General features: G+C 28.4%; 1 protein-coding gene across 1 annotated transcript; it reads left to right on the top strand.

The window, feature by feature from the left end:
* The first annotated feature begins 378 nt into the window (after positions 1 to 378).
* On the top strand, positions 379 to 2,570 carry LOC145572179 (bidirectional sugar transporter SWEET9-like). Its single transcript, XM_081631193.1, has 5 exons — positions 379 to 606; positions 823 to 1,036; positions 1,200 to 1,391; positions 1,505 to 1,624; positions 1,826 to 2,570. Exons 1-5 carry the CDS (start codon positions 515 to 517, stop codon positions 2,168 to 2,170), a joined length of 963 nt encoding a protein of 320 aa, XP_081487319.1. The 5' UTR covers positions 379 to 514; the 3' UTR covers positions 2,171 to 2,570.
* The last annotated feature ends 10,837 nt before the right edge of the window (positions 2,571 to 13,407 follow it).

Consider the following 13,407-nt stretch of genomic DNA (forward strand, 5'->3'; position numbering starts at 1 on the left):
AGCATATAGGTAAAACGATGAATTACCCAATAAGTAGCTCTATCATTCGTGGAACCTCCGTGAGAAAGTTGCTAAATAACATAAGCTAGTTGAGCAAGCAAAGTTAATAATACCAATCAAAAGTTAAGTTAAACAATCAACAATAATTACCATGTAATGCTAATTGCTAATGCATGCTAGTTGAGCTGTTTTGCATTACTATACAACAAAATAAAAATTGCTTTAAAGTATTAATAACTAAATAAATTCAATTATTAAAAAAAGAAAAGAAAAAAACATTTCTCCATTTTCTCTCTTTTACACGCCATCAATACGTTTGTCATTCTTCCTATAAATACCAAGGCTTCCATACTCTTTCTTGCCGCAGTTGCCATAATAAGCTCTTTTCTCTCTCTAGATCTTTCTCTCTCTAGCTTATTAAGCTAGTTTTTCTCTCCTTAGCTCCTCTTCTTAATTACAATTATTATTCCCTAATCACATTAATAGAAAAGGAGCTAAGGTTGAGCTTATTAAAATGGCATTCTCAGCTGCTCAACTCCATGAATTAACCGTTCTTTTTGGCATCCTTGGAAACATTGTTTCCTTTGGGGTCTACTTGGCTCCATTGTAAGTTCTCCCGTCTCTCAACTCACTCTGTCGAGAATTAATAGTCACGTTGATTCACACTGTAATCGATCATTGTCAGAACTGACTACAGTGTAACAAATGAATCTAGACGGAAGGAGTAGTATAATGTTTATTTGTATATATGTTGTACTATATATAACTTGGTTTATTTATTATATTTGATTAATGTTATTTGTTTTTTTTGGGTATATATAGGCCAACATTTTGGAGGATATTCAAGAAGAAATCAACACTAGGGTTTCAATCCATACCTTATTCAGTTGCACTATTTAGTGCTATGCTATTGTTGTACTATGCCTTCATTAAGGAAAAGAATGGTTTTATGATCATTACTATCAACACCATTGGTTGTGCTATTGAAGGCTCCTATCTCATTATCTACCTCATTTACGCTCCTAAAAAAGCTAAGGTACTTACACAAATTCATTCTCGACCTTATTCATATGAAATACTGCCTCCGTGTCTGAAAGTTCTGTAACAGAATGAATTTTTAGAGACAAATGGAATATATTATATATATCACGAGTTACAAATATTGTAACATTTTCTAATGAATGGTTTATTTTGTATAGGTGTACACATTCAAGTTGTTGGGGCTATTCAATGTAGGGTTTTTTGGGCTTATAGTGCTTACAACCATGGTGTTTGTTCATGGATTGGATGAGCACAACATGTTGTCAAAAGGCGGTATGCGTGAAAGCGTTGTTGGATGGATCTGTGGCATCTTCTCCGTTTGTGTCTTTGCTGCTCCTCTTAGTGTTATGGTACGTAATTTTTATTCACTACCGAAAAAAAAAAGAAAAAGAAAAAAAATCTAAGGCATGCATGATTATTGAATATTGATTGATAATGTTTCTTTTGATGGCAATAATTGCAGAGAATGGTGATAAAGACAAAGAGTGTAGAATTCATGCCATTTTGGCTATCATTTTCCCTCACACTTTGTGCGATTATGTGGTTCTTTTATGGATTACTCATTAAGGACTTCTACATTGCTGTAAGTAACTTTATCCCATCTAATGATATTTTCCCGTTTTAGTACTCTTAACATCTAGAATTAATTATCATATATATATATATATATATATATATATATATATATATATATATATATATATATATATATAAAATATATTATATAATTTGAACTAGTAACATGACAACTGATGTTTATTTGAAATGTTGTTATCGATTGCAGCTGCCGAACATCCTTGGGTTTGCCTTTGGGATTGTACAAATGATACTATACATCATATACAAGGATTCAAAGAAAAAGCTAAACAACAACAATGGAGATCTCATGATAAAAGAAACAGATATCATGCAACTTCAAGAGTTAGCTGTTGATATAAAGCTTGGAAAAGTTGAGAAAATTGAGCAAAATGAGCAACAAAATAGGCCAGCTGAAGCTATTGAAGTTATTGTAGAGGAGATGGTTGAGGTGAACAACAACAATAATAATGAGGGTGATAACAATATTGTTAAGGAAATTAATGGGAAAGCGACCAATGGCAATGCGCCACGTGGAGAAGGTGCATGCTAAGTATCTTGGGTGTCCACACTTTATATGCTATGTTGATGAAAGATGATGCATAAAAAATGTTGGTGGGTCCATTAATCGCAAATGGAATTTAAAGGGAGCAATAAAAGGAAATTAAACAAAAGGTGACATGGATGTGTTTGGAAAAAAATGGAGGAGAAAATATAGGAAGGCTAAAATTATTTATTTGATGTATATTTTATGATGTTTCTAGATTTTATGGGAGTATTTCAATGTACTTTTGTTATTTAATTTTCCATGTATTTCTCTAACTAGGTTAATAATTTCATTGCAACAAGTTATAGGGGGAAGATAAATTTCATTTTAGTAGTAAATATAATTATTTTATGTAGACTTTATTGTACTTGTACCAAGCACTTCTTACTTCAATTGAAATTATCATTGCCCCCCAATTATCTTTGATTTACTTTTCATTTTTTAGTACATGAATTAATTGTTTGTTGACAGTCTTATGAAAATTATAAAGTGAAATAAATCTTACTCTAAACAATACTAAATTCTCTTTATCAAAGTTTGGTAATTTATTTTTGTTTTATTACTTGACTAAACTTTGAGGAAGTCCCAGTTAATTTATGAGATAAACAAAATTTGTTTATCCCATGACATTTTGGTAAATAAATCAACAAATTTATCTAGTTATCATCACTGTAGGATCCGCTTTTATTGAAAAAGTTGTTGATTTATTTACAAAATTGACATGTGATAAACAAATTTTGTATATCTCAGAGATTAACTTGTATTTATCCCTAAAGTTTCAACATTCTAATGATCGCTTTCATGTTGATTACCTAGAGAAATTCTCACCAATTAATATGGTAGTTAGTATTTAACTAATATAAGCTCATTCAAATTATTTGTTAATTAAGCTTTAATTTGTAAGCTTTCGATATGCATGGCTGCTATTTTCAATGTATCTTATACATTTGGTGGCTCAACAAAGTTATGTACGTGTTTCATTTAGGTGTAACTTTCATGTAATCAAATATTTTAGCCACAAAAAAGGGCAAAAAAGAGAACATATTAAGGATTTCACCAACAAAATAATTCATCATTATGTTTTTTTAATTTTAAAGTGTATTTTTGAGATGGATGACTAATTTGAAATTTGTCCTTTGTTCGATGTGTTACTTAAACATCTTGGTTAAATATCTGAATTTTGTACAATCTCTATTTATTTTGTCATTTTTTTCAAGCAATAATGATAGTTGTTCAAGTGATCTAAAAGAGAAAGTTGTTAAGAAGCTAAGATTTAGAGAAATAAAACTATTTAAGTGCAAAGGACATGATATTGTCCATAAATAAGAAAATGAAACTTCAACAAAATTGATGGACAAATATTCAACAATATATAGACATGCTTAAAATTCTGATGTTGAACCGTTATGGAATTTTCTATCTTACATTCTTCGATCAAATCAGTGGATGAACCCTTCTTTGTTTAATACACAAGCCGATTGCATTTTGAAAGAGAGTTTGATAATATATATGATCAATAGGGTTTCATCATAAAACCGGGCTAATAGATGAGGAGATGGGTGAAATATCTCATCGGTCTTATATGTTAATCATTCTCCCTACTTGTTTCATTCAATAACAAATTAAAAAACATAATTATGTCATTTTCATTCCTAATAGACAATTATTCCCTAAATTTAATTTATTAGATACTTACAATGGAATCAATATGTATAATAAAGAAAAACATGTAAGCCAATATTATATATGTGTGCATGTCATTATAGTATTATGATAAATAATATACAACTACTTGCAATGCATTACTTTATGTTTTCAAAAGAAAACCTTTAGCTAGTTAACTTTAAAGCTATATTACATAGATCATCTTTAAGTGGGATCAAAAATATCAAAACAAATAGACTAGTCTTCAAGTCTTCAAGCATATTCTCTTAAAATGAACTTAAGTACTATCATACATTGGTTAAACAATTAAACCTTAATTAGTATTTATGTGGCACCTTTAATTTACTAGCACTAGAATAGTCAATGATGCAAAAGTATGAAATTCAGCGTAGGTCCAAAAATACCGCAACTTTAAGCTTAAAGAAAGGCTCATGTACAACTTTGAAAATCGTGTATGCTAATGTTTAGTCACTGTTGAGTTTATGCATTAATATAATCTGCACGATTAACGTTGATTTAATCTTTCTAGATTACAGTAGATCATAAAGTACCAAATTAATTAATAATTAGCACAAAGATTCTCAAGTTTTCCTCCTGAATTCACGCCATACATTTTATTGGTACTCTCTCCGATCCGTTTCTTTTCTATGCTTACGTTTGGGTTTTTTCACAAGTATTAAGAAAAATACTTTCGGCGTAGGTAAATGGCCTATGAGTTTATGTTTTAAGAGTGTACAAATATTTTGTAAATGGGAATAGATAAATATTTTAGTAAATGAGAATAGATGATTTGTTATTATATGAATATTTTAGTACAAAATAGAATAGCTAGTTGCATTAAATATAAATAAATATGAAGGTAAGTGTAAAATTATATGGAGTAATTAGAATTTGTAACCAAAGCCGGAAAATGTCCAAAATAGAAATGTATCTGTAGAAAAGAAAAAGAGGGAATAGTAATTTCAAGTCAAAGGGGCAGAAAATGTACTAGGGTACAATTGTTCTTTATAAAGATCGACAATCATACAATTAGATAGACGATCCAGTGGGTAGACACAACTTTAAAGGTAAGATGTGTAGTGATAGTAAATAAAACATTGGAATGAGATTGGATCCCATCTACATCGTTAATTGGCTTTTTATAGATCTATACACCTATAATAAAAAAGAAGAAACTGACAAACATGGATTATATATATTAGTTTGAAATTTATTTTAAACTTAAATATCAAAATAATACAAATTTAACAAAATCACACGTAAATATATTTCATTTAATACAAGAATACTGTATACACGTCTATGAATACTCAAGGTCATCTACATATTTGCACAAATAGATTCATTGGATGCAGACAAACCCATACCACAACATGACTTGAGTTGTTAAAAATCGTTTCAAAAATGAGGTAATTAAGCACACAAAGCATGAGGTGGAAAAGTAAAATGAAATGGAGTGGAAGTTATGCTAAATACACCCTATAAATCAATCAATCAAAAATATTTTTTTTTTTTTTTTGTTTTCTATTTGTGGAAAGAAGATACCACATATTGCATCACAATTCAAGTAGTTTGGTGATGCTAGTCCAAAAGCATTTGCGTCATGTGATTAATTGTGTGCGCAACTTATTAAAAGTCTAATTTTATTAACCATAATTCATTATTAATTAAGTAAGTATGACCAAAAGAGCAAGTAGATGTTCTGTCAAAAAAAAAAAAAAAAAAAAAAAAAAAAAGAGCAAGTAGATGCATGGAGGAGAAAAAGGTCACTATTGAAATTAATAATCACCCATCAAGAAAGATTATGGAATCTAGTCCAAATTTGAAAATGTTCTCCTTCAATGGATTGTTGTTATGTTGGAGTAAATTATATAAGAGGATCTTTGTTCTTGCGTTTTTTTGTCTACCTTTGTTATGGAATAAGGATCATATATTGTCTGCTCAAATTTAGTCATTTTTTATTTAATTTCTCAAATTGCGTTATTTTTAAATCCTTAAAATTGACAGTGAGATTCCAAGTAAAGTGTTACACTTGACTAAAATGAAAAGGGTGAAGCTAGCCATTGAGTTTACTTTTTGCGATATGGTCAGTGATTTAATTATAAGTCCTAATTTGATATGGGCATATAGAGGTTAAATCAACATAAAAGTTTTAAACAAAAAAATAAAAAAATAAAATAAAAATATTACTATACCTACATAGTTGTATGTTAGCTGGGGGATTCAATTCATAATTAATATTCCTTATACTAATTCTGACCTTTAATTACATTGCTCTAATTTGAGTTGCAAATTATGTCATGACATTTAGGTGCACTCATTCATAGTTGGTTTGAGGTAAAAGCTACACATACATTTAATGTATGTGGCTCCCACATATATTCAAAGCTGGCAGCATTTCATTGGTTTTTTGAATGGGCCCCAACATCTACTTATTTTCAATTTTCATTCAAATTTGAATGAAAATTCATATATTTGAAATTTAAATTAATTGTCATTTCCCATGCAATTAATTTAATTTAAAAAATAAAAAAAATAAAAAATCATTTCTGCAACATGAACAACGAAGAGGAGAAAGGAAAGGACGAAATGGGCAACGATGGATATCGATGGAAGATGAACAAAAAAACCTTGAAGCTGCTTTAGTATATGGCGAATTGCTTAAATTTACATCCACCGCAAAGATTATTCGGTTTAATTGAACAAAATAATCGTTGTTTACCTAAGAATATTGAGAAAATTCGAGTTAATTAGGTTTCGGAATTTTCGATTTGGGGGTTTTCAAATTGGATTTATTCTAGTTAATTATGTAAACATGTATGTATTATTTGCAGAGTATATTGTGTAATTGACTTATTCTTCCTCCATTAATCGTATCTAATTCGTAAATGGGTATGTTTGCAGAATATACCCATTTTCAATTGAATTAGTGAAATGAGTCTTCTCTTCCTATCGATTTCAAACGGATTTGGATTTTTTGTTGGAATACTATAATTGTTAAAGGCACACAAGTAACCGAGTACATATTGATTAATAGATAATTAAGAGATTTGAAGGCCGACAACAGCAATGGTTCAAAATAAGCTTAGGTCGTCGACGACAATGGCGGAAAACCCCCAAAATATTCGAACAATGTTATTAGATATTTTTTTAGTAACTCAAGAAACTATATTTGGTACGTAAAAATCTGAAAACGATACAACAATTCATACTATGATTTTTAGTAACATAGGAAAGTATATTTGGTGAGAACATATCGATTCTGAGTTACGTGATTATTTGAAAGCTTTGTTTCTCCCTTTTATTTTTTTTTTTTGTTATTACCTTTATAGTGATCTTGTGTAATTATTTTTTTGGTAATTATAACTACCAAAGGTTACAAAAAAAGTATTTATAATTTTAAAGTGGCGTTGATCATGTATAATTGTATTTCTTTAAAATACATTCACATTTTGAGGAAAAAAGGCCGCCCTATCAAGTAAAGAATATGGATAATTTAGCAATGATGATTTTTTAGCAATTGAAATAATCATTTACTGTGAAAAATGTCATACGCCAATTCAAAATAATGAAGTAAATACTATAAATTTGTTGACGGATCACTTTCAAACAGTTAAAAAGTGTATACTTGTCAAAGGAACTTGCTATGTTACCGAGTATCAAATTGTAATAAATGTATTATTTCTTCTCAAATCCTTAATAGACTAGCATCACGATTTGATAAGGTCCCCTGAAAAAATAATCATTGGCTTGTATTTCATTCTACATATAAAAAATTTGATTGAAATGCCTTCATTTGTAAATAGTCCTTATTGATATGCAACATATCTTATATAAAATACTGAAAGACGGTAAAGAGGTTATCAGTACTATAATATCTTTTTTTAAAAAAAAAAATTGTTTAACTTGAGCCCTTATTAATCAACTTAGATCAAAGTCAGTTGTAAGTTTTTTATGAGCTCATAAAGCAAAGGAAGGTCACGATGTTATTGTTTTTCTTCTTCTTATTATTATTATTAAGCCCCCCCCCCCCCACCACACCCCATTTTGGTTCATTACGTTAGTATATTAATTAGTAACCGTATATTTGTAAGAGAAAAACTTTAATTTAATAACTTTCTTAATTAGTAACAGGAAATGCTGATTCATGAATTTAGTTATAAACAAAATGGAAAATCTTAGCAATAATAAGTTTTTAGCAATTGAGATAATCATTTAGTGTAAGATTTCATAGTGTCGTACACGTGCAAAATAATAATAATAATAAATAAATAAAAAATAAAAAAAAAACACTATAAATCTTGTTGTTGTATCACCTTCAAACAATTAAAAAATGTTAATTTACTTGCCAAAGAAACTTTCTATGTTACATAGTATAAAATCATAATAAATGTATTATTTCTTCTCAAATGCTTACTAGACTAGCATCAAGATATGATAAGTTCCTTTGAAAAATTAATCAATGGATTGTATTTCATTCTTTATAAAAAAATTTAACTAAATAGTCTTCATTTGTATATATATACGACATATCTTACGTATAATAATGAAAGACAGTTATACTCTCTTTCTCTTGAAAATAGTGTTTAACTTGAGCCCTCATTAATCAACTTAGATCAAAGTTGTAAGCTTATTATGATCTCATAAATTAAAGGAAAGGCATGCCACATTTTTATTGTTTTTCTTATAGTAGTTGTTGTTGTGGGATGTTATTTCTTTTTCTTCTTATTCTATTATTATTATTATTATTATTATTATTATTATTATTATTATTATTATATATTTTATTATTATTATTATTAAGCCCCCCAACCACCACCACACCCCATTTTAATTCATTAGGTTAGTATATTAATTAGTAACCGTATATTTGTAAGAGAAAAACTTTAATTTAATAACTTTCTTAATTAGTAACAGGAAATAGGGAAGGGCTATACCCATTGGAGGCACTCTATGGGTGATCCTTGGTGTATTCCACCATATATTCAAAGACCAAACAACTTCGATCCATGTAGTGATGATTAATCGAATTCCGACAGTGATGATGGACAAAAATAACTTCAATTGTATAGAGATTTCTTTGGTTCATTGTTTGTATTAATTATGATATATTATTAGTATTATTTGTGTTAATTCAGTATTATCATTATATATTGAGATATGTTATGTCATGCATATGTATTTATAAGTTGTTTTTTTACTAATGTAACATCTGAATAGGATTCATTTGTAATGTAACACAAGTATGTATTTTTATAATAATAATAATAATAATAATAAGCGATCAATTACAAATCCGTACATATTCTAGTTAAAATGATATGATTTTATTAAGCGATGGTTATAGTTACTAAATAAATAACTATTTTTGGATCAGCCAGGAACGTCGCATACGAAGAATATGTACAATCAATTCATAGGTTTCTTGTAAGTAAAAACATGGGATTGGAGAGATTTATTTTTTAAATTATTAATGTATAAATTTATAAATTATAATTGTATGAAGTATGAATATCAACTAATACGTTGAGGTTACTAGAATATTTTGTATCTACTAGCATATGTGAATTGTAGTGTTTATTTTAAGTATTGAATTATACATTTAATCAATAAATACTTTTGGACCAATCATATAATAAGAGATGTAGGTATATGGTCTTTATATCTACAAAAAATTTAACACGTTTGAAATTGTTCATTCGTAATGAAATTTTAAACTAACTTTAAAGTAAATATATATGTACGTAATAAATTTTATCTGAATTATGACATAACGTAGGTTTTCAATAAGGTATGCGCTGAATGATCTAGTTTTTTGTCGTTTAGATAAATTTGTTTGAACCTATTATTAAGGGAATTGTCCAGAACATCAATAGTGTTTTAACCATGAAGTGATAAGATACGATAGTTTAGGATACAATTATAATGTTTTTATTAGTAGTTTATGATACATATATATTATATTCATGTTACTTATAAAATATCAAAGATAATATTACAAAGAGTAGTAAAACCAACTAAAACTCAAAACATTTTTCACATTAGTATCTATTGATACTACAATTTTGTACCTCGTTACCAAAATAATATGTAACTTGATAAAATCAACTACAACTTCAAACATGTTCTTAATGGGGTTCTCTAAACCTTTGTAATCAAATGTTATGTATTAGTAGTTTGTCAAAATCAAATTAATAAATCAAATACTAATATAAATCTATAAGTATTCAAAAACTCTAACCAGAAACGGCACATGTTCCTATCCCATTACATTTCTGTAGCTTATCCTCTAACCCAAGTACCACATGTTTTATTGCATTTATTAATCTTTTAAATCTTTCTGTAAGTCTTTCATTAAACTTATACTTCATCTTCACCTTCTCTCTTCAATTCAACTTTTTCCTTTTCTCTTGTTAATTTTAGCCTCTCTTGGCCACCTCCTTTATTTAAGCCTCCTTTTTCCTCGATGACATCAAACAAAAAGTAATAAATTATAATTTAAAGACACAATATTATCAATATATATAAGTGACTTTTTATTATAAATTCATAAAACAACCAACACATTGCACTTTTTTTTTATTTTACTTTTTTTATTTACAAACAACGACAGGAGCATCGCCCGAGCCAAAAACTAGTTAAAAGATAATAAGTTGTAGTATGATATATGTAATACCCCGTATTTTTATGTATTTTTATTAAGTATTTAAGGTATTAATAAAATGTATTGTTAAGGGCTCAAGTATTTTAATTAAATTTTTTAAAGGGTTAAAGTATTTTAAATATAAGGTTTTATAAAAGTAAAATGTATTTTGGGCCAAACGTTTATTAATTATTGGGCAATGTAAATTATTCCTACATACTTTTATTGGAATAACCCATTCCAAAACCCATAACTTAAGCCCTATCCCATAACTTAAGCCCACATCTTTATAAGCCCAAATTTAACCCTACACTCTCTACTCTATAAATACACCATGAATCCCCAAAAATTTCCCACACAAAAAGGTTAGTCTTATTTTCTTTCTCCTTTGTTTTATTAATTTGTGTAATTATAATTATTGATTTATGGGTTTTGATTTAATTGTTTGAAATTAATTTAATTAGTATCAAATTGTATTTTGATGATTAAACCTTATAATTTCAGATTTTATAAATGTCATAATTTTCAGATTTTGTAAATTTTATAATCTAGGGTTTTTAATTATTGAAAATCACGATTTTAGGGTTTATTGCGAACAATTGATTTAGGGCTTTTATTTTAATGATGTTTGAAATTTTAGTGATTATAACTACTGATTAGTTTAACTTAATTCCAGATTATTTTGAACACGTAAATTCGTGTTTTAATTTTTAGATTTTCATTTGTTAATATTAACCCCGTTTTAATCCCGATCAGGTTCTGAACTCATCCGATTTTGATAAAAAAAAAGTAGTGTTTTCCATGTGAAAACAATGTTTTAAGAAAGACTCAATACTTTTGGTAGTGAGCATCACCCTCTCGTGGCCAAATTCAGCCTCTAAATATGATTTTCGGGCAGTTTTTGATTTTTAACGAAGTTTTTTTGCTTTAAATTTTATCCTTGAGTTTAAAGGGTAAGAGATAATTTAATGTTTCTATGGATAATTTAAGTATAAAGATGTATTTTGATGAAGTTTTAAAGGGTTTTTGATTAGTTTAAAATGTTGGAATTTTATTTAAAGTAGTATAATTGTGATTTTAATGAAAGGGTGTGATTACCCATTAAAAAGGAGTTTAATTAGGGGTTTTTAAATAATTTTTAGATTTTTTTAAGTAGTCTAAAGTAAATTTAAGTTGCTGGAAATTGTGTATACAAGGAGAATTAATATAGTATTATTGTCCCTTTATATAGGAGACTTGATTCGGGAATTGTTGTAGTGTAATTGGCTACTTTAAGGGCTTATTTGAGGTACGTTCGCGTACTTAGAATAATTATGTTGATGTAATAGCATGCTAAATGTGTTTGATTGATTACAAGTAGTATCATGCTAGGTTTGGATTGGAAATTATGATTTGGATGTTATTAGTGATTGGATTATGAAACATGATTTATTTGTGATGGATTATTGAATGGAAAATAATAGCTTGGAATATTATTTATGAACCACATATTTATTTATGGCATGTTAGAGAGCATGTTTAATTAAACTGAATGTTTAATTTGGTTTTGAATATTGAAAAGGAATTTTATTATGGTTCATATAATTTTTATTGATGTTATAAGCATGAGGAAAGAGCTATATAAGCGTCCATGTACACGAGGAATAAATTGTATGTTGGTGCCTTAGTGCACTTAAGGTGTTTTTAACACCGAGGGATAGGATTTGTGGCGCTTTATGCGTTTAAGGTGTCATTGGCACTGAGATAGAATTAAAAAGGGTTCAACATTAAATATTATGTGGTCACTAATTATTCAAGAATTAAATTGGTATATTTGATTGTTTGAATAATTATTGTTGATTGAATGATTATGGTTTGAGAGTCATCACCAAGTTTAATAATCGGTAAATAACGTAAAGTGAAAGAGATTGCGCACCAAAACTCTTGGAACGTATATACCTTGAGTATGAACATATGGGGGGAGTTATGTGACTTTATATTTGATCATAACTTCTACTGGAGTATAGGACGCTGTACATTCCTTTTTATTTTTATTATGTGCTGGAATTCCGCCACCTATGTGTGGTTTTTGATGCTGGCACGGTTAGCTCCCGTGTCAGTAACCTCAATTTATTTGGGGGAGGTTAGTGGGAAACCCGTTCGATGCGTAATCAACGCTAAATAAATTATTTAGTGTCTGGTGAGAACTTTTATTGAATGTTGTATGCTTGAAAAACAGGTGCAATAAGGTAAGTCGTGTGTTGATAGGGAATTGTATGCTATTGTGTTAATTACGCTTATGTACTCAGCTTTTCTGATTGTGTGTTTTGTGTGTTATTGGCCTTGTCTTTATCATGACCCTATGATGACCCATTTTTTAATGGAGAGTAGTGGAAATAGGTAGAGATAAGCTTTTCAGGTGATGAAGCATTTTCATGAATGGGCATGAGTGAAGAACGAATCATACTAGTTTCTATAAGTATAAGATGTGTTTATTGCTTTATTTATTTATGACTTGATTATTATGTGTGACTAACGAAAAGAGTTTTGAGTTCAGTTTTGGTTTTAATAAGGGCCTATAATGGTTCCAAGTTGTAGGTTGATTTTATTTTACTTCGTTTGACTTTGGGTTGACTTGTTTTGAAAGGTTTTGAAATTAGTCTTCCGCTGTGTATCTTTGATAGTTGCCTTAGCCGTTTTCACGGTGGCGGTAATGTCTTAGATATTCCTATTTAAAGTTTTAAACAGGGCAAAACAGGTATTTTAAAAGAAAGGAATTTCTAGGGTGTTACAAAATATATATATATATATATATATATATATATATATATATATATATATATATATATATATATATATATATATATATATATATATATATATATATGTACTAAAGTTTAGAAAACGCTAATATTAGTGGTTAATTTGTACATAATACAGGTCGGGATAGGTAAAT

The sequence above is a fragment of the Chenopodium album genome, chromosome 12, assembly GCF_948465745.1.
Source record: "Chenopodium album chromosome 12, dcCheAlbu1.1, whole genome shotgun sequence".
In the NCBI taxonomy this organism is placed as follows: domain Eukaryota; kingdom Viridiplantae; phylum Streptophyta; class Magnoliopsida; order Caryophyllales; family Amaranthaceae; genus Chenopodium; species Chenopodium album.

Bases quoted from the DNA above. Each gene is read 5' to 3' on its own strand.
- LOC145572179 (XM_081631193.1), top strand. From the start codon at position 515: ATGGCATTCTCAGCTGCTCAACTCCATGAATTAACCGTTCTTTTTGGC. The intron at 1,037-1,199 runs GTACTTACACAA...TATTTTGTATAG, and splicing joins ACGCTCCTAAAAAAGCTAAG to GTGTACACATTCAAGTTGTT. The intron at 1,392-1,504 runs GTACGTAATTTT...CAATAATTGCAG, and splicing joins CTGCTCCTCTTAGTGTTATG to AGAATGGTGATAAAGACAAA.